The sequence below is a fragment of the Vulpes lagopus genome, chromosome 2 (assembly GCF_018345385.1).
Source record: "Vulpes lagopus strain Blue_001 chromosome 2, ASM1834538v1, whole genome shotgun sequence".
In the NCBI taxonomy this organism is placed as follows: domain Eukaryota; kingdom Metazoa; phylum Chordata; class Mammalia; order Carnivora; family Canidae; genus Vulpes; species Vulpes lagopus.
In genome coordinates, this window is record NC_054825.1 from 161492150 (window position 1) to 161511474 (window position 19325).

Below are 19325 nucleotides of genomic sequence, written 5' to 3' on the forward strand. Positions count from 1 at the left end.
CTATGGCTGGAATACTGGGCAATTTCTCTTCTTTACCATTTTATAATCCTTTACTTTATTGGGTGCAGGCTAAGGTCCCAAGATTTGATCCTCAAGCACCTGATTTCAGCCAATTCCTTGGGCATTCTGCCTAAAGGAGTCCCCACTCAATACCTTTTGGGTTGAGACATTTCCTTAATGATTTTGGTTGCAAACTTTTCTGTACAGTTGTGTCCACAGTATCACCTGCCCCTGGAGTGTCTTCCAGACCATCATCATCAGTCCCAGGAACTCCAGGTAACAGAGCTTAAAGTGAAAGTTCCTAAGGACATAAGCACCTCCATAACCCTGTGCTAGATCCTGCATATGCTGGTAAATACCATTTTTCTTATGTATATCACCAGTAAACAGAGCAACAAAAACATCACAATTTTGGAAACTGTTCTTTGGTTCATCATGACAAAGCCAGAAACTCAAATTGTATGCAGTGTTATCATTCCCTGATGTGCTATGTTTGGGGCTCAAGCTCTGGGCCAGTAGCTGCATGGTCTTCATCCTGTACAGGCACAGGCAGAAGGTCCAACACATTCACAGAACCAATGTCTCCTCCACATCATCACCTGAATGAATCTACAGCCACCAAAACCATCCTTCTCCTGAATATCTTTGTCTACTTTAACATCCTCTCCTCCATCTTTCAAGTCATTTTGTCTCTTTTTGATAATCCCAACTGGATCTCTTGAGCACCATTTCAGTAATCAGTTTCCCAACCGTCAACCCCTTTCTGTTCATAAGCCTGACCACAAGGCATCCATGCTGTTTTGCCTACAGAATACAAAGGCCCTCATCTAGGAAGAAAATGTAAACAATGTTTTCACCCAATGTTTTTTTTTTTTTTAAGATTTTATTTATTCATGACACACACACACACACACAGAGGCAGAGACAGTCAGAGGGAGAAGCAGGCTCCCTGCAAGGAGCCCAATGTGGGACTCAATCCTGGATCCAGGATCACACCCTGAGCCAAAGGCAGAAGCTCAACCGCTGAGCCATCCAGGCATCCCTTACCCAATGTTCATTCACTTATTCACTCATCCCCCTTGGAATCATATGAAATAGTGACAAGAGTGGTGGTAAACACACACACGTGCACATATCAATCTGATTATGATTACCCATCAGGCAATAATACTGGAAAATTGCATGTAAGAATGTAAAACTCAGAATTTAAAATACTTATTTTTATCATTCTAGTTGATTATCTTGCTAACATACATGAAATGCATTTTTATTTATCTACTTTAGTTCTTATGTCCTACATGTACCTCTTGATAAAAATATCCAAATGAATGTGGTCAAATAATTTGACTTTAACAGAATTAGTCTTTCGTGTGTTTTTGTTTTTTTTTTAAGATTTATTTATTCATGAGAGACAGAGACACAAGCAGAGGGAGAAGCAGGCTCCCTGCAGAACCCGATGTGGGACTCGATCCTGGATCCCAGGATCATGCCCTGAGCTGAAGGCAGACGTTCAACCACTGAGCCACCCAGGCATCCCAGTCTTTTGTGTTTAATAATGGGCAAATTTGGGAAGCATTTACCAACTTATTGTATTTGCGCTTCATGGTATCTGTTCTATTTTATGTTGACTTCTGTGTTAATGTAATAATTTCACATTTTACTTTTGAGGTATAGATTTAATATCTTACATTTCAACACAATTTACAAAATACTTATAAAACCTTATCACGACGTAATCTAATAGTTAACCACCTAGACAATATAAGATCATTGCATACTATCTACTACCTTCTTACAACTAATTTTTTAGTTGCTGCTTTTAAAAAATATTTTTTATGCACAGCTCATGAGAGCACTGCTCACTAAAATTTCAAACTGAACACACTTGTGTATAGATCCTTGATTAAAAAAGAGAACACTGACCTTACAGATGTTTCCTCATGCCTTCCCAGTCACTATCCCCAATAACCACTATTGTGACATCTTCTACATACATCAATTTCACCTCTTTGTAATTCAAATGAATGGAAATCCTACAGCATGAGCTCTTTTGTATTTGGCTTTTAAAATTCTATTATGTTTGGGGGAACCTGAGTGGCTCAGTCAGTTGAGCATAGGACTCATGCTTAGGTCATGATCTCAGGAGTCGTGAGATTGAACCCCAAGTCAGGCTCCGTGCTCAGTGGAGAGTCTGCTTAGGATTCTCTCTCTTCCTCTCCTTCTGTCTCTCCCCCAACTTGCACGCACTCGTCCTCTAATAAATAAATCTTAAAAAAAAAATTCAAGTATGTTAATTTATCTGTGGTTTTTCATGCTGTTGGTGATAGAATTCCATTGTGTTAACATCAATTTTTTTTAAATCAATCAATTTAATCATTCTTCTGTCCATGCATGTGAGTGGGTTTCATTTGGGGGCTATCATGAATAAATAGCACTGGTCTGTAAGTTCTACAATGTGGTTTGGCAATACATGTATGCATTTCTGTTGGGTATGTATGTGATAGAGGAACTTTTGGGCCACAGGCTTATATCTACTCAGCTTTTGCAGGTAACAGCCAGTTTTCCAAAATGTTTGTTACAAATTTCATACCCACCAACAGTGTAGGACATGCCTGGTTTATATTACTTAATCCACGCTTAGTGTTTTCTGTCATTTTCATTTAGTCTTATGGTTGGTGTGTGATGTTAAACCAGGTAGTGGCTTTATTTGCAGTTCCTTTATTAGTAAGGAAGTTGATCCTTTTTTTTTTTCTTTTTTAATGTTTATTAGATACTGGGTACCTTTTCCTGAAGTGTCTGTTGCTTTATTTTGTTCATTTTTTTTCCATGCTGTGTTTTCTATCATTTTCTTACTGAGTTTTTAGAAGTTCTTTATGTATACTGGATTAATCTTTTTTGGGCTCTACCTCTAATCCTAGTGTTTTTTGACAAGTAGATGCTTTCCTCCTTTATAGTTATTCTGTTTACAAGAAGTCTTTTCATGAAATCTCAGATGTGTTGTTTCCTTCTCAAAACATCATTCATACCTTTAAAATTTCCATCAGCATCTATTCGGAAACTATCCCCCCACACACACACCCATTAAGAGAATACATTTCAATTTATTCTGAAAGTGTGATATTAGGCTTTTCATTTCTTTTCTGTCACTGATCACTGCCTCACCTGGTTTAACATTACCTCACCCTCACAGCTTTCTCTCCAGTCTGTTGGAAACTTACGACCCCAGTGCACCATACCATCAAGGTTACTCTTGGTGCAGGAATCTTCAGTGAACCTTTCTGTTCAGAGGACTAATTATTTGTCTGCTTTAAAGGGAAAGCTGTACGATGCTGAAATGGTTCTCCATTGGTTCCTTTAGTGTTTTCACAGCTTGTATCAGCTTTTGTCCAGAGTTATCTTTTCAAGGTTTTTTTTTGTCAGCCTCAGGCAATGCCTGCTTCAAGGGCAGATTTACTTCTTGACTATCATAAAAATAATGCCTCCCTCTGAGGCAAACTTTGGGCACTTTTGCATGTGAACAACTTTAATAGGTTGGGATTTCTTTTTGTTTGTTTGTTTGTTTGTTTTTTATTTATTTATGATAGTCACAGAGAGAGAGAGAGAGAGAGGCAGAGACACAGGCGGAGGGAGAAGCAGGCTCCATGCACCGGGAGCCCGACGTGGGATTCGATCCCGGGTCTCCAGGATCGCGCCCTGGGCCAAAGGCAGGCGCCAAACCGCTGCGCCACCCAAGGATCCCCAGGTTGGGATTTCTTAACCTTGACATTCTTCAGTGGTAATGTAAACCTACTACATACACAGCGTCCACCCAGGCAGGCCTCTGTGTATCACCTCCATGGGACTTGAGGTAGACCATGGGAACAAATGCAAACACAAAGCTCCTGCTGTTTACTCTGTTATGAATAATAAAATCTTAATCTTAAACCCAGGAGTCTCATGCCCTCCTCCAGTATCCCATGAAACAGAGAGGATAATTTATCTTGCAAAAGGGGGTAAAAGATATTTACCCCTAAGATATATTTTCACATTTCTTAACAGTCTTGATGAGGATGGGATACTGAGAGATCTGTTTTCAAAGAGGAAATTATGAATTATGAAGACCTTCCTGAGCCCTGGATAGGGCATACGAAAAGGCTTCCTGAGACATGTAGTAAATTTACCCAAGATCTGGGCAAAGTGGAATTAGGGCCCTGGGCTGTCCTACATGTTACCAAAGCTGACGGGTGAGAGGCAGGCCTGAAATAAGCAACTTGACTGTAGTTTGTTATTTTCTCTCCTTCTGGCAGGAGGAGGAATTGCGGAGTTATCCAAGTTGATACAAAACTGGATGAATGAAAAGCATTATACCTTCATGTCACTTACCAGTGAATAGCCAGAGGCTGCTGGAAACAAAAAGGAAATGTGCCCAGAACACTCCTTCTCCCAACAGACACAGTGATTTAATGATGAACAGATGAATTCCTTCTGTTTGAAATCCATAAACTATTTGAGAGGTTCCTGAACCTTGGGTAAGTGTCAAACCAGTCACACTGAGGCTGGTACAAATATTTGAGATACCTTCTTGCCATAATCCATACCCCTGGCACAGCTCCCAACTTCCCTGAAGAAAGAAAGAACTGGACCACACATCCAAAAGTACCAACTTTTCCAAGGACTACTCAAGAGATTGGCGTGTTTTTGGCCTCAGAGCTGATGGAACCTGGCATACTCTAGATACCTAAAAGCTAAAGGGAGTAAAGAGAGGTTTAAACAAGAATACAAGCAGGCACCTTAATTCTTCTTCCAGCGCAATGCATTGTGAGCAGAAAAAAATGTTTGGATTCCACACTCTCCCTGGGCAGAGAAGAGTTGACCACATGTCCAAAGTCTCAACTTCTCTGGGGGATGCCTGAAGGACTGGTCTCTGTCTCAACTGTCTCAGACTGACAGGATCCAGCATGTTTTAGATGCCTGGGGCCATTACAACAAAGATGGTACTTCAGACTAGTGTGAAGATTTCAGAGGCTCCCAGAATCTACAAACCCAGTCTATGAAGACTGGTACAGGTGGCTGGTTTTTTTCCTAATGCACAGATACCAACACAGAGTCAAGGAAAATGATGAAACAAGGAAACATGTCTCAAACAAAGGAATGAGATAAATCTCCAGAAACCAACCCTAATGAAATGGAAATAGATGATTTCTCTGACAAAGAATTCAAAATAACCATCATAAGGTTATTTAGAGAGGTCAGGAAGAACAATGCATGAACAAAGAGAGAAAATATTATGTATCAAACAGAAATCCTGGAGCTGAAGAATTAAAGGAACTATAAAATTTACTATAGTGGCTGAACAATAGTCTAGAGCAGAAGAAAGGATACACATAGGCTGAAAGTGAAGGGACAGAAAAAGATATTTCATACAAATGGAAACCAAAGAGAGTAAAAGTGGCTATATTTACATAAGATAAGATAAACTTTCAGTCAATATCAGTCACAAGAGACAAAAAACTTCATTATAGTGATAAAGGGGTCAATTCATTCATCAAGAGGATACAACAAATGTACATACATTTAACCCAGTACTGGTGCACCTAAATATTTAAAGCAAATATTGACAGATCTGAAGGGAAAAATGGACAATAATACAACAATAGTAAGAGATTTCAATACCCCATTTTCAACACTGATGCATCATCCTCACAGAAGATCAACAAGAAAAAAGCAGACTTGAAGAACACTACAGACCAAATGGACCTAACAGATATATACAGAACGATCCATACAACAGCACTAGAATAAAATCTTTTCAAGGGTAAATGGAACATTTTATAAGGTTTATCATATGTTGGGCTATAAAGCAGTCTTAACAAATTAAAAAAAACTAAAGTCATATTTCTTCTGAAATACATGAAACTAGAAAAAATAAAAGAAAACTGAAAAAGTCACAAAACTGTGAAAATCAACACACTCCTAAATAACCAACAAGTCAAAACAAATCAAAAGGGACATCAGAAAGCATACTGAGACAAATGAAAATGGAAACACAACATACCAAAAGTTATAAGATGCAGAAAAAGTTCTAAGAGGGAAGTTTACAGTAATAAATATCTACATTAAGAAAAAAGCTCTCAAATAAGCAATTAACATTATGCCTCAAGAAACTAAAAACAAAACAAAACACTAAGCCTTAACAGGAGGGAGGAAATAATAAAGAGCAGAAATAAATGTATAGAGACAAGGACAACAAAGAAAAATCTGAAACTACGGTTTTTTGTTTTTTGTTTTTTTTAAAGAAAATGACAAATCATGAGCTAGACAAACCAGAGAGAGAGAAAGAGAGAGAGAGACTCAAAAAAGTTGTATATGAAAGAGGAAACATTAAACTGGTTCCACAGAAATACAAAGGATAAGAAACCACTATGAAAAATAATATGCTAACAAACCAGATAATCTACAAGAAATAAATTCTTACATACATATAACCTACCAAGACTGATAATGAAGAAACAGAAAATTTGGACAGACCAATGAGTAAAGAGAGTGAATCAAAAACCCAACAAAAGCCCAGGTCCAGATCATTTCACCCATGAATTCTACCAAACATTTACAGAAGAATTAACACCAGTCCTTCTAAAACTCCTGCAAAAAATTGAAGAGGAGAGGAACACTCACAAACTCATTTCACAAGATCAGCATGACCCTGATACCAAAGCCAGAGAAGGACACTGTAAGGAAACAAAACTACAGATCAATATGTACCTGATGAATATTGATGCAAAAATCCTCAAATTATTAGCACACTCAGTTCAAAAGCACATAAAAAGTTCCATACACCATCATCAAGTAAGATTTACCCTTGGGATGTAAGGATGGTTCAGCATATGCAAAATCAACAAATGTGACAGACCACATTAACAGAATGAAGGATAAAAATCATACGATCATCTCAGTAACTGTATTAAGCACTTTAATAAACTTCAATATCCTTTCATGATAAAAACAAATTGAGGAATGTACCTCAACAATATAAAGGCCATATATGATAAGCCCATAGCCAATATCATATACTTAGAAGTTAAAGTAAAGCTTTTCCTCTGAATTTAAGAAAAATGTGCCCACTCTCACCACTTCAACACAGTACTGGAAGTCTTGAAGAGAGTAAATCTGTAAGAAAAAAAGGCATCCAAATTGGAAAGGATCTTCTATGTAGAAAAGCCTAAAAATTCCAGAATAAAACTGTTAGAATAAATGAATTCACCAAAGCAGCAAAATAAAGTCAACAGAAAAATCAGCTGCATTTCTATACGCTAGCAATGAACAATCTGAAAAGAAAAATATTTTTAAAATTTTATTTACAATAGCATCAAAAATAAAAGAATCAGAAGTAAAAGACTTCAAGAAATAAACACATAAATAAACGGAAATGTATCCCATGTTTATGGATTAGAAAACTTACTATTGCTATAATGTCACTACTACCCAATCTACAGATTCAATGCAATTCCTATCAAAACCCCAATGATGTCTTTTGCAGAAAGAGAAAAACCTATCCTAATCTTCATATGGAATCTTAAGGAACCTCCAATAATCAAAACAATCTTGAAAAAGAACAAAGCTAGGGCTCACTTTTCTGATTTCAAAACAAGTTATTGTAATCAAAGTATTGTGGTACTGGCATTTATGGTCAAATGATTTTTTAAAAGTGCCAACACTATTCAAGAAATGGTACTAGGAAAACTGAATACCCATAGGCCAAAAAAAATTGAATTTGGATCCCTAACACCATATACAAAAATTAGCTCAAAATCAAAGACCTTTAACTATAAAACTCTTAGAAAACATTGGTCAAAACCTTCATGACATTGAATTTGGCAATGATCTCTCAGAAATGACACCAAAGGTACAAGTAAAACAGAATCCTACGATACTCGACCTTTTGTGTCTGGCTGCTTTCATGTGACGTGTTTCCAAAATTCATCCATTGTTTTAAAAAAGATTTATTTTGAGAGGAAGGGGGTGGGAGAGAACATGAATAGGGGGAGGGGCAGAGGGAAAGACTCGCAAGCAGACTCCCTGCTGAGCAAGGAGCCTGATACATCAGGTATAGGGCTCAACCTCATGACCCTGAGATCATGATCGGAGTCGAAATCAAGTCAGATGCTCAACCTACTGAGCCACTCAGGTGCCCTAATACTTCATTAATTTTTATGGCTGGGTAGTAACATCCATTATATGGCTACACTACATTTCATTTGTCCATTCATCAGTTAATGGGCATTTGGGTGGTCTCCACATTTTGGCTATTGTGAAGAATGCTGTTACAGTATTTATATATACACGTTCTTACAGGGATATAGGTTTTCAATTTTCTTGGGTATATAACTAGGAGTGCAATGGGTGGGCAAAATGGTAACTCAGTGGTACTGCCATTGTTTTCCAAAGTAACTGTACTATTTTACATTCCCACCAGCAGTATGAGGATTCTAGTATCTCCTCATTTTTACCAACACTATCTGCCAACATATAGACAAATTATTTTTGTATACTTGTGTCCTGCAATCTTATTGAAATTTTTTTTAGTGGATTCCTTAGGGTTTCCTATATACACGATTATGTCATCTGTAAATATAGTTCTATTTCTTTTTTTCCAATCTGCATGCCTTCTTTTCCTTTTATTTTTCTTGCCTAATTACCCTAAACTACTACTATATTTTTGAAAAGAAGTGGCAGGAGTGAGTACTTTTGTCCTGTTCATGATCTTTGGTAAGCACACAGTCTTTCACATTATGTCACCTGTGGGTTTTTGCAGATACCTTTTTATCAGATTAAGGAAATTCCAATTTCTAGTTTGTTGAGTGTTTTTATAGTCAAAGTGTAGATTCTGTCAAATGCTATTTAGCATCAATGGAGATGATCATGTGGTTTTTGTGTCTTATTGATAGGATGTATTACACTGATGCTGGCCTCAGAAAAAATTGGGAAGTGTTCTCTTCCTGCTTTTGGGAAGAGTTTGTGAAAAAATGGTATTAATTTTTAAAATGTTTTTAGAATTAACTGAAGCCATCTGGGCCCAGACTTTTGTGGACAGTCTTTTGATTACTAATTGAATACATTCATGTATTTCTAAGATATTTCTGCTGCTGATATATGTTCCATGTAGGAGGGACAAAAACTCTAAAGTCAAAGTTGGTTTTTGCTGCTATAATAGTTCAGATCAGGTTTTGGCCCTAATGACTCATTAAAAAGCCTACCATGGGTTTCAACATTTTGCATCACAGTTAAGAGATTAGGACTCAGATTTCCTAGAGTGCCAGCCATGCCCTGCTTCTCATCTAACTTATGGGGCCAGCTTCCATCCTTGAATGGGTCCTGAAAGGATCATAAGCTATCAGAGGAAATTAAGGCATTTTTTTTCTTGTGGGAGAGATTTGTGGAGCTCTGATCTGGTTAAGTCCATAAAAAGCCACATCAGACACCCAAAACACTCTTCTGCATCCCAGCCTCCTCCCTCCCTGGCTCCTGGCCTCATTTGGCCCTGGAAGGACCCAACCTCCACCCCCCTCCTGCCCTCTGTGAGTCTTAATCTTGTCCCTCAGGTTGACATTCAATCCCTTCAATGTATCTGGAGGCTCCTCAAAATCTGCATACTTCTGCACGCTCACCTAGGCCATGCCACCTTTCCCCTTACTCTGTACTGAATTACTTCTGTTTCCCAATAAGCCTGGAGGGAAAGCTTTCCAGGTAGAGGTTCATGTCACGTACAAAAGGCTGGGGATGTTAAAGCATGTGTGGATTTCCAGGAACCCTCCTTTCCCAGAGAAGAGCAGGTGACTTGAATCCTGGTTCCCAAGATGACTGCATCCTTCCCTTTACTCTCCCAGGTGTCACCAAGTCCCAATCTGTCTTCTTGAGAAGCTTTTGTTTCCTTTTACCTACAACTTCCCCAACTCCACGGTATCTCCCTCTAGCTCAAAACTCCTCTCTTGCTTAGACCACATCCCCCCCAGATTCTCCCCCTTCAATTCTGATAGTGTCACTCCTTTACCAAAAACCCCTGTGGCTGCTGTTCCAGGATTAAGTTTAAATCTTCAGCTTGTTCCAAATGCTCTATATACTCTGTAATCAACCTCCTCTCCTTATGCTGTTGATGCCTCTACCTATCTGTGGCAGAGCTAAGAACTCAGTTTCTCTCTGGAACATGTGTTGTTGGCATCCCCAGTGAACCATATCTCTAGATTTGGCATCCCCAGTGAACCATATCTCTAGATTTTTCACATCTTACGAGGTCCCCTCCTGCACTGATTCTGGGATTAGCCATGTGACTTGGTTCATTCAGCTTGTGATGCAAGCAGAGGTTTTAAAGCACTTGTAAACCGGGACTTGTTCTCTTGGAAACTGCTTTGGAACCATCAGATAAAGAGATCCAGCCACCCTGGAGAGATGTTGTACCAAGCCTCAACTGAGGTGGTACTCCCAGACATGGGGTTGAAGAAGTCATCTTGAAAATTTCCAGTCCCACTAGATACCATATAGAGCAGAGGAATCTTCCAACTGAGCTGAGCCCAGACCACAGAATTATGAGGAATAATACATTTTCATTGTTTTAATCACTAAGTTTTGGGTGTGAGTTGTTATCTAGTAAAATAAAAATGAAAGATGATGGAGCATTCATTTGAATGTTCTTTCAGCAATTAGTAGTAGATTGCTGACTGAACTTGAACATTCAGCATGCTAAGAGTGACCATATTGCCCCACTTCCCAACCTCAATTCTTCACTCAATGAGTCCTTCAAATATTTATATCCTAGGGGAGTATAGTACATATGTGTTTAGGTGCAGGGTGGGGGACCAAACTTAAACCACAGGTCCTCCCTTATGAAAACATAAGCCAATAATGGGAGGAACAAGGTCTCCTTCACCCTTATCCCCCAGGACTCAGCTGGGCCTAACAAACAGTAGGGACTCAGTAACATGAGAGCTGGGCTGGTGAAATCACTGCCACCCAGTGCCAATTTCCCCTCCACCCTACTGAGCAAAATTTCACTCAGTATTATGTCCTTTGTGAAACCTTACACGTACCACCATCCACTAAGTCTCTTGCTCCTCTCTCCGGAGCTCTTTGGCCCCTGCATCAGTTAGAATTCGGGTGACCTGCAAGTGATGAAACCCCAAATAAACAGTCATTCAAACAGTTTAACTTTCCCGGGTAACTAATACTGGTGTAGGTTTTCACAGCATCAGGGACCCAGGCTCCTCTTATCTGGTTCTGCCACCTTCCTGGGCTTATGCTCATAAAATCACTCCCTGGCCCAAGATGGCTACTCCCACTCCACCCATCTGATCTACAGTCTGAAGTGCAGCAAGAAGGAAAAGCAGGGGGCATATGTCTCCTCCTTTAGGAACATTTCCTAGAAGCAACACACACCACTTCTGTCCACATGATATTGGCCAAGATTTAGTCAACACCACACCGAATGTCAAGAGACCTGGGAAAACGCCTTGAAACCAGGCAAACATGTGCCCAGCTACATACAAATCAGTGTCTTTATTAGTGCAGAAAAGGGAGAACAGATATTAAAGGACAATGGATTCCATCTTGCCAGTCCCCTTCTCATTCTGTTACACCCTGATTTTCCTGAGACTTCCTCAGGGGCAGGGACTAATCCACGGTGGGGCTCTCCAGCAAGTTACAGCTGACTCGACTGCTTCTCACATGCCATGCAGCAGTTTACCCATTTTACATGTATTAACTTATTTAGTCTTTATGCTGTGATCTAGATTCTATCATTATCCCCAGGCTACAAAGTACAAAACTGAATTCAGAGGAACTTGGTAACCTACTCAAGGTCAGGAAGCCATCAACTAAAAGAACTAGGATCTGTACCAGGCAGTTTGGCTTTGAACCACCACATGCTCAACTAATGTCTGTGAAACTAAGCTCCACCACGGAACTCTGCGGGCCAGAGCAGAGACCTCATGGGCCTTCTACAACATAGGCCACCTACACTTCTGGTGGTTCCCAGAGAAATTCCAAGCCAATAATTAGGTCTTTTTTAGAGAGAGTAGAGACCATGGCCTGGTGTGGCACCCCTCCTCCATGCTATTGACTAAAACCAGAGGACCAGCTATTTCTACACCTTTATTTCTCTGTGAAAAGGGAAAACAGGAATAAAATAAAAACGGCACAGTTGACACACACATACACACAAAAACCACTGAAGGGGAGGGAGAGAGAGGAAGGGAGAAAGGAGGTGGAGAAGTAGATGGGGTACAGGTCCCCATTACAGCAGCAGGAGCCAGTGACCTGGGATGCTCACATCTCTCCCCTGCGGGCAGAAGTGGCCCCTTCCTCCCAGGGTCACTGCCCTGTCCCACCTTGTGCTCCCCAAGCCTCTTAAGGAGGTGGACAGTGAGCAGTCGGATTCCCAGGCTGGGGAGAGGAAGAACCGTGCTGAGGGAAGGCGCCTGGGGTCAGACCATGCACAGGGAGTGACAGCCAAAGGCCCCCCACCATCTCCCAGAGGAAGGGACTTGTGGGGAGGGAAGGTGGACACCAGAGGCCGGCGTTGGCTCCTCTTCCAGCATCAGGCGAGAGACAGAACTAGGGGAATAGGAATAGGCGGGAGTCAGAACCACAGCTAGCCTTCTGCCCACAAACTGCTTCTGCATATCCTCCCTCCCAGGAGCTGCTATTCTCAGGCCTAGGCCCATCCTTGCATACCACCCTCCCATTGGGGTCTCCGAGTTCACGCCTTACCAGTCAGAGCCTCCTGGGCAAAGTACTTGACATCCACATCCTGGTCCTGGGTTAGCTTCTCTAGGATGGGCTTGACCTCGCTCTGCAATGTGCTAGAAGGAGAAAGGGAAGGCAAAGGAAGGGTGAGCCACGCTAGGCTGGGTGAGGGCTCCTGGGCAAGGAGGGGGCCACAGATACCGATGGCACGTGAGCCCGGAGATTAAATTACTTTGCAGGCTGAAGTCTAAAACTAGCACAGAGATCTCAGGGGTCCAGAATAGGCAAAGGGAGGTCAGACAATCTGGGAAAGTGGAATACAGAATCATAAAAATCTCAAGTCTCTGAGGCTCAGCAAATGGACATATTTATCTGACATATTTACTGAGGCCTACTCTGCATTAAGTGTGATCAGAGTGGTAAATCCAACATCTGATTCTTGCCTGTGTAGAACTTGGGCTAGGAGGAAGACACAGACCAAACTGACAATAATTAAGAGAGAAGTATTAAGTGCCGAAGGAGAAGTACCCAGCCTGAGAGGAGCCAAGGGGAGGTATCTACTCCTAAGTGAGGGGCCCTTGAAAATCTACCACCATTGACAGTCAAGCGTCTGGGGAAATGAAGGCATGTCCCTCTCCAGTTAAGAGGCTGTTCCTCTGCCCCATACAACTACCATTCTTACTTCTACCACCTAGATCTGTTTTGTCTATTTTAGAACATAATATAAATGGAATCAGACTATGCTTTCTTGGGTCTGGCTTCTCACCAAACATGATGTTGGGGAGAATCATCTGTGTTGTTAAGCAGAGCAACAGTCGCACTGAACAGTCTCCCATTGTATGAACAAACCACGATTTATACCACTGTACTGTGGACAAAGACTTGGGCTATTTTCAGTTCATGGCTAATATAAAGAAAGCTACAACAAACGACCTTTTGCTAGGAAAAAAAGCACTCATTTCTCTTGGATATATGCCCTTGTATGAGGACTCCAGTCATTCTACCAACACCAAATGTTCCTGAGGTTTTTGTTTGTTTGTTTTGTTTTTAAAAGTTAGCCATTCTGGGGTGTCTTTTCATTTACAATTTCCCAATGGCTGATGATGATGAGCATCCTGTCACATGCATATTGACCATGAGATCTTTTGAAAGTGCTTGTTCAAGTTGGGTTCTGCCCATCTCTTACTTGGGTGTTTGTCTTATTGATTAGCAGAAAAGTAATCTGGATGAGTTAGTCCTCTGTCACAAATATGTCTTACAAGTACATCCTCCCCATGAGTGGCACACCATTTTGCTCTCATAATGTTCTCTTTTAATGAAGTTCTTTTTACTCAAGGTGAAATCACTCTTCTCCCTGGGGAGCTATTTAACAGATCTGAGTAATTTAACAAATCCTTTCAAATCTTCAAGATGTTGGGATGCCTGGGTGGCTCAGCAGTTGAGCATCTGCCTTTGGCTCAGGGTGTGATTCTGGGATGTGGGTGGGACAAGTCCCCAGTCAGGCTCCCTGTGGGGAGCCAGCTTCTCCCTCTACCTACCTCTCTCTGTGTGTCTCTCATGAATAAATAAATAAATCTTTAAAAAAAATCTTGAAGATGTCCTGTTTTCTTCCAGAATCTTTTTTTTTCTTTTTTTTTCCAAAAGATTTTTATTATTTATTTATTCATGAGAGACAGAGAGAGAAAGGCAGAGACATAGGTAGAGGAAGAAGCAGGGAGCCCGATCTTGGGACCCCAGGATCATGCCCTGGGCCAGGCAGGCGCTAAACCGCTGAATCACCAAGGCATCCCTATTTTTGTATTTTTTTGATTCTGGTCTGTTACCTCTAATTTGCTTATGCATTGAAGTGGTGTTGTTCCCTCCCACCCATAAGCATATCCAACTGACCTGGCTGTCTATGAAAATACCTACATTTCCCTCCTGAACTGCAGTGGCACCTACTGTTATATACACACAGGTCTGTTTCTGGGCCCTTGATTCTGTCTCATTAGGCTATATTATTGTGCCAATGCCTCACTTTTTAATTACTGTGGTATCATAGGTATTGATATGTGGTAGTAGTCTTCAAACGTTTTTCTTTTTAGGACCACCTTTGCTACTCCAGATCTTTTCATTTCCATGTTAATTCCAGAATCAACTTATCAAATTTTCAATAAGGAACACACTGATACTTACTGAAATTAGAGTGAATCTATACGTGAATCTGGGGAACCATCCCAATCATGAATATTAAGTAGATCTTTAATTTCTCAAAGCAATGTTTCATAGTTTTCACTAAAGATGTGGTACATCTTTTATTAAATTCCTTGGTATTTGATAGTTTTGGTGCAATAACAAATTATACACACATATGTACAAAAATTACTTATATTTGTTAATTTCATTTTCTAACCTGTTGCTACTAGTATATAGAACTGCCACCCTCCCACCCCCTCCCACTGTGAGATAGGCCATGGGAATTCTTATTCCACATTTGAGGAAACTAAGATCTTGGGAAGATGAAGAGATAGGCCAAGCTCACACAGCAAGCCAAGAGCCATACAGGGTCTCAAACCCCAGGCTCCAACTTCAAAAGTCAGATTAAGATGCCTAGAACCAGCCCTGCCCATGATGGGGGACGATCCAGGCCTCACCTGTTGTCGAGGATAGGCCCTATCTTCTGTAGGGACTTGGCCACATTGAACCGGACATTGGCGACAGGGTCCCCAGCCATACGCAGGACTGTAGGGAGCATATGCTTGGTGGTGATGTCCTGCCCACAGACCTCAGATAGCACCTGGGGGCGGTCAGTGACAGAGATGTGATTATGCAAAGTTCATGACTAATTTCCATTTCCCTCTCCTCTCACCAGGCCACCTCAGTGATTATCAGGCCTGAGGGTGATGCTGAGCAATATGGGGAACTCTGGGCACAGGTTTACCCACCCTGGGGACAGCTGATTCTTCCAAAGCTACCATCTCCACTAATACCCTCCTAATGCCCCAATACCACTGTCTCCCTATTCTGGAAACCCCCAGCCCAGACTGTCCTGGTCTCATTTCTCCATCCTCAGAATTCCTTTTATCCTCTGGGTATGCTTGATTCCTAACCCTTGGGGATGCTTTCCTTAGCGCGATGCTCTCCAAAGTGGGATATGGGAAGAAATCAGAACACTAAGTTCTATTAATATTTTAAAATTCTATCTTTTTAATTTCTAGTTATGTATATGATTTACTTAAACACATAAAAAGGAGCCCTTGCTCCATTTAACATAACTGCTCTAAAACCTTTGCACATATAGCCAGATTAATCTTCACCACTTCATGAGTAAGGTACTGCAATTACCAGCATGAGTGCTCTATTGGTAAGAAAACTAAAGCACTGTATTGGTAAGAAAACTAAAGCACTGAGCAGTTAAAAAGCATCCCAAGGTCTATGACTAAAACATGGCAGAGGTAGAATTAAAGAGTAGCTCTGACTGTAGAACCTGTACACATAACCAACTATCATAAACAAATATACAAATACACTTTGTGGAGGAGAGGGATGCTCAGAAGGGTATGACAGTCACTGTTCAGCAGGCCAAGTCTCCCCAGTCCTGGGTTTCTCACCATACAGGTCCCCACCCTCTGGCCTGTTGTTCCCCCAGGGAATCATCCTTGCCCCATCCAAACCTCACCATGTCTGGGCTCCTAAGCCAGACGTCTTCCTAAAGACTCTTGCCACCACTCCTCCCCTACATACTCCCAGGTCCCTGGGCACAGGCTAGAGGTCAGATGGGGGCGCTCACATTGATGCAGAAGAGCGTAGTCATGCGGTGCAGGTAGTTGGGGTCCCCGGACATGGCCAAGACCTTAGGGATGATAGTGGCATGGGCCCACTCCTTTCCAAATTTCTCCACCAGCTTCTTCAGGTTGCTGGTGGCTGCCTCACGGATGGCATAGACTGCAAAAGGGCAGGGATTCAGGAGGTAAAGGAATAAGCAGGCAGGGAGTAGCAGTCACCTAGGTACTGGGCTACAGGTGAACCAAAGGGTTTGCTGTGTGCTAAAGATAGGGTTTCTTTTTGTACAGTACCTCCCAATGACTCTAAGACACAGGTTTCACTATTGGCCTCCTTTAGAGATGGGTAAACCGCAGCTCTGAGAAGTGATTTGCTCAAGCAAATCATTCCGTAATTAATACTTGGAATTGTTCCGATACAGACAAATGTTAACCTTAATTTTTACCTGTCACTGAAAACTGTTCATTAGCACTTCTCACAATGGCCCTGAAAAGACTGAGAAGCCCCCTATTTCACAAAGGAGTGTGCTTGAGATTCCATAGCCAGGGATAGGATTCCAGCCCAGGTCATCCACCCAGTAGCCCTCGCACCCTCTCTCCACTGGACCAGGCCACCCCTATGTGATCTGCTCTGTCCCCCTCCCAACCTGCACTTCCCTAGGATTCTAAAAGCAAGGGAATAGGTCCACACAGCAGCAGATAGCCTGGGAAAGTGACTCCACACCCGTCGGCCCCAGCCAATGCCCATCCAGCCTTCCTGGAATACCAACATCCTCCTTTGTCCCACTAGAGAGACTAACCATGATCCACAAGCCAGGCCATGCACAAGGAGTTGAGCTTCTCATCAAAGAATTCTACCCCCTGCAGGAGAAAAAAAGGTTAAGAAATCAAGTTTCCAATGATACCCTAGGGAAACACCCACCCAAACACATCGGACACTTCTCAGCTTCACCTGGGGAGCTCCTTTCCCTTTTTTCTAACTAAAGTCTACTCTCCTTATAAGCCCCATTTCCCATGCCCCTTCCTCCTTCTCCTCAGATAGCCCTCATGGGCCCCAAGGACATTGTCATAGCCCTAGACACACTGCACACAATGGTGCTTGGTCCCAAGCCACCTTACTCACCAGCTGTCCAGCCAGCAGGGGCATGTACTCAATGATGGCCAACCGCACTCGCCACTTGGCATCTTCAGCCAGTTCCACAATGGCAGGCAGCAGGGACTGGGACAGCTGCCGGATGCCGATTACCTCATTCACACAGTCCAGGTTGGAGATAATGTTGAGCCGCACCTCTGGACACTGAGGAGACAAGAGTCTGAGAAGATGTACCTGGCCCAGAAGAGGGCTGAGAGTTGCCCCTCATCAACTCCATAGAAGTCACACTTCCTGAGGGCCTGCTACTGCCCTGCCCAGCTTCTCCTGAGCAAGTAGCATGCATGGGTTATTATGTGAGGCAGCGTTTTGAATCTCACCACAGACCACAAGACATGCGTAGTTGTTCTGAAGAACCTGCAGGAATTACTACAAAAATATGTTGCTCTGGAAAAAAAGAGATGTGATTAACATTCCCACTCTGCTGCGTGTCAGTTGGGAGCCCATCAGCAAGGGGCAATAACTCCCTGGATATTAATCTGTGACAGAGAAGCATACATCTAGCCTTGAGGGTGGTTGAGGCCATCAAAGTGCCTGCTGGCATCTGATCCACAAGATGCTTGATGTGTGGGAGCTCATTAGTATCAGTTCTCTGATTTTTGTTCTCCCTGCTAGTCTTTGAACTCTGTTAAGGAGCACATCTCATTCATCCTTTATGTCTCCAGTAACTGGCATAGTCTCTGGCCCATAGCAGGTGCTCAATATGTTTCTGCTAAAAGAATGCACAATGGGATAAAGAAATACTTTTGAGCTGCCTGTTGACTACCAGTATTACGAGCACTGACTTACTATATATGTATACACATATATGTTACTATACATGTACTCACACATACACAGATGTACGTACCCCACCTACTTCCATAAAGTATGTGAACAACATGTACGAAAAGATACATAAACACAGTTAGTTCTTATTAATCAAACAGAAGCCCTACTAGATCCTTGTGTCAAATTACACATTCCTAGATGGCAGACATCACAAGGAATCCTAAATTGAACCACATAAGACACAATTCAGTGACTCAAGTAAACAAGTGTGCAGTACAATAAAGGGTTAACTCAGCAGGTCCAGGTTGCTCAAATGAGGCACATTCCTAACAAGGGTTGGGTCCTTGACCAGCTTCTGTGAGAATATCTCTAAGTCCCCGGAATATCCTGCCTGATGAGAGGTCTTTGTGGTTACCTGGGAGACTTGGGCTGTGCCAGACAGACTATGCTAACAACATGACTCCACAGCAAGGATCAAGCAATTAACTTGACCTCTAGAGGGCCTTGGAGACAGAGTAACTGAGGTCAACATACAGGCAGCTCCATTCTATGGGTATGTGACCAATTCCCAATAAAATCCCTGGAAATCAAGGCACAGTGACCTTCAACCACCTTCTGTGGTTGGCAATACTCTATGGGTGCTGTCACATGTCACCCGTGGGGGATTCAAGAAGTGTCCACAGGACTCCATGGGAGAAGACACTGGGATCCTCATGCTGAGGCTCCCCAGGGCACCTGTTCCCTTGCTGACTTTCATTTGTCCTTTGCCTGTGACCAACAGTAACCACAATTGTAACAGCTTTTCTGAAAGGGTTTTATAGCAAACCACTGAACCTGAGCATGGTAGTGGGGACACAGATGCAGCAAAAGCAGTGAAAAGTAAGGCAACTGCTGAGAAGACAAGACGGGTTCGGCTGGCACCTCTCAAG

General features: G+C 42.0%; 1 protein-coding gene across 3 annotated transcripts in view; it reads right to left on the reverse strand.

Annotated features, from left to right (window-relative positions):
* Positions 1–6951: 6951 nt before the first annotated feature.
* Positions 6952–19325, reverse strand: part of PPP2R1A (protein phosphatase 2 scaffold subunit Aalpha) — a 42653-nt gene continuing 30279 nt past the window's right edge. Inside the window, exons 10-16 of one of the 3 annotated variants that reach the window (XR_005986038.1) lie at positions 17599–17772; positions 17276–17336; positions 16484–16638; positions 15348–15490; positions 12739–12830; positions 11061–11132; positions 6952–7146 (exon numbers count right to left, since the gene is read on the reverse strand). Coding sequence is in view for 2 of the 3 variants with exons in the window: in XM_041743725.1 (XP_041599659.1) it covers positions 11113–11132; positions 12739–12830; positions 15348–15490; positions 16484–16638; positions 17276–17336; positions 17599–17772 (645 nt within the window). In the remaining variant the exon portion in view is untranslated. Of the gene's footprint in view, positions 7147–10039; positions 11133–11507; positions 12583–12738; positions 12831–15347; positions 15491–16483; positions 16639–17275; positions 17337–17598; positions 17773–19325 lie in introns of those variants that run through there. The other 2 variants (XM_041743725.1, XM_041743726.1) reach the window with 2 other exon arrangements.